General features: G+C 67.0%; 1 protein-coding gene across 1 annotated transcript; it reads left to right on the forward strand.

Annotated features, from left to right (window-relative positions):
- Nucleotides 1–174: 174 nt before the first annotated feature.
- Nucleotides 175–1,071, forward strand: KRTCAP2 (keratinocyte associated protein 2; the record flags this gene model as incomplete). Its single annotated transcript, XM_021382393.1, is given in 4 exon segments — nucleotides 175–329; nucleotides 405–468; nucleotides 695–761; nucleotides 886–1,071. Coding segments are annotated over 4 exon segments (407 nt in total), but the record flags the coding sequence as incomplete, so codon positions are not given.
- Between the last annotated feature and the right edge of the window lie 114 nt (nucleotides 1,072–1,185).

Genomic DNA, 1,185 nt, shown 5'->3' on the forward strand with positions numbered 1-1,185 from the left:
CAGGGGCCTTGGGGGAGGATATGAGGCCTTGTGGGGGGATATGAAGCCTTGTGGGGGTAACAGGGGCCTTGGGGGGGATATGAGGCCTTGTATGGGGTAACAGGGGCCTTGGGGGGGGCGATGCGAGTCCTTGTGGGGGGCGGCAGGGCCTGGCTGAGCTGTGCCGTGCCGCAGCCGTAGGCACGGGCACCTCCCTGGCGCTGTCGTCGCTGCTGTCGCTGCTGCTGTTCGCCGGGATGCAGATGTACAGCCGGCAGCTGGCCTCCACCGAGTGGCTGACCATCCAGGGCGGGCTGCTGGGCGCCGCGCTCTTCGTCTGCTCCCTCACCGTATCCTTTGGGGCCGCGGGGAGCGGGGCCGGGCTGCGGTCGGTGCCCGGTTCCGTGCCTTAACCCTCTGTGCAGGCCTTCAACAACCTCGAGAACCTGGTTTTCGGCAAGGGCTTCCAGGCCAAGATATTCCCCGAGAGTAAGTGCTGCTTGCGGCCCCGAGGGATGGGGAGCGGGGGGCTTCTCCCTGGTGGAACCAAAGGGTCCGAACCCTCATCCAGAGGAGGACGAACCCGTGCCAGCAGCTCCCTCTGAGCCGCACCCGTGGGTTTGTGCTGCTGCACCGCCGAGCCCCCGGCTCCTGGCCGCTCCCAGCCTGGCGCGCTGTGACAGCGTGGCCGCGTCTCTCCTGTTTTTCCCTGCAGTCCTCACTTGCCTCTTGCTGGCTCTTTTTGCCTCCGGCCTCATCCATCGAGTCTGCGTCACCACCTGGTAGGTGCGGGCAGGTGGGCGCTGGGCAGCGGGAGCGGAGCGGACGGCGTCGGTTCGGTCCCTGCCGTGCTCCCAGCAGCGCAAGGGAGCTGAGGCTGAGCGGCCTCTTCCCTTTCCCTCGCAGCCTCATCTTCTCCATGGTCGGCCTCTACTACATCAACAAGATCTCGTCCACGCTCTACCAGTCCGCAGCGCCCGCCGCCGTTCCCACCAAAGCCGTCGGCAAAGGCAGGAAGAGGAATTGATGCCCGCCCCGCGCCGGGGCAGCCCCCCCCAGGCCTCCCAATAAAGCCGTTCCTTTGTAGCTCTGCCCGCAGCTGCTTCACGGTTTGTTCCTCAGCGTTCCTTCCTCGCTCCTCGGGCTGCGGCTGAGCCTTGTGGGCGAGGTGGGGGCCTTAGGAGCCCGCTGAGAGCACGGGGGGGG

The sequence above is a fragment of the Numida meleagris genome, unplaced genomic scaffold (genome assembly GCF_002078875.1).
Source record: "Numida meleagris isolate 19003 breed g44 Domestic line unplaced genomic scaffold, NumMel1.0 unplaced_Scaffold2317, whole genome shotgun sequence".
Classification (NCBI taxonomy): domain Eukaryota; kingdom Metazoa; phylum Chordata; class Aves; order Galliformes; family Numididae; genus Numida; species Numida meleagris.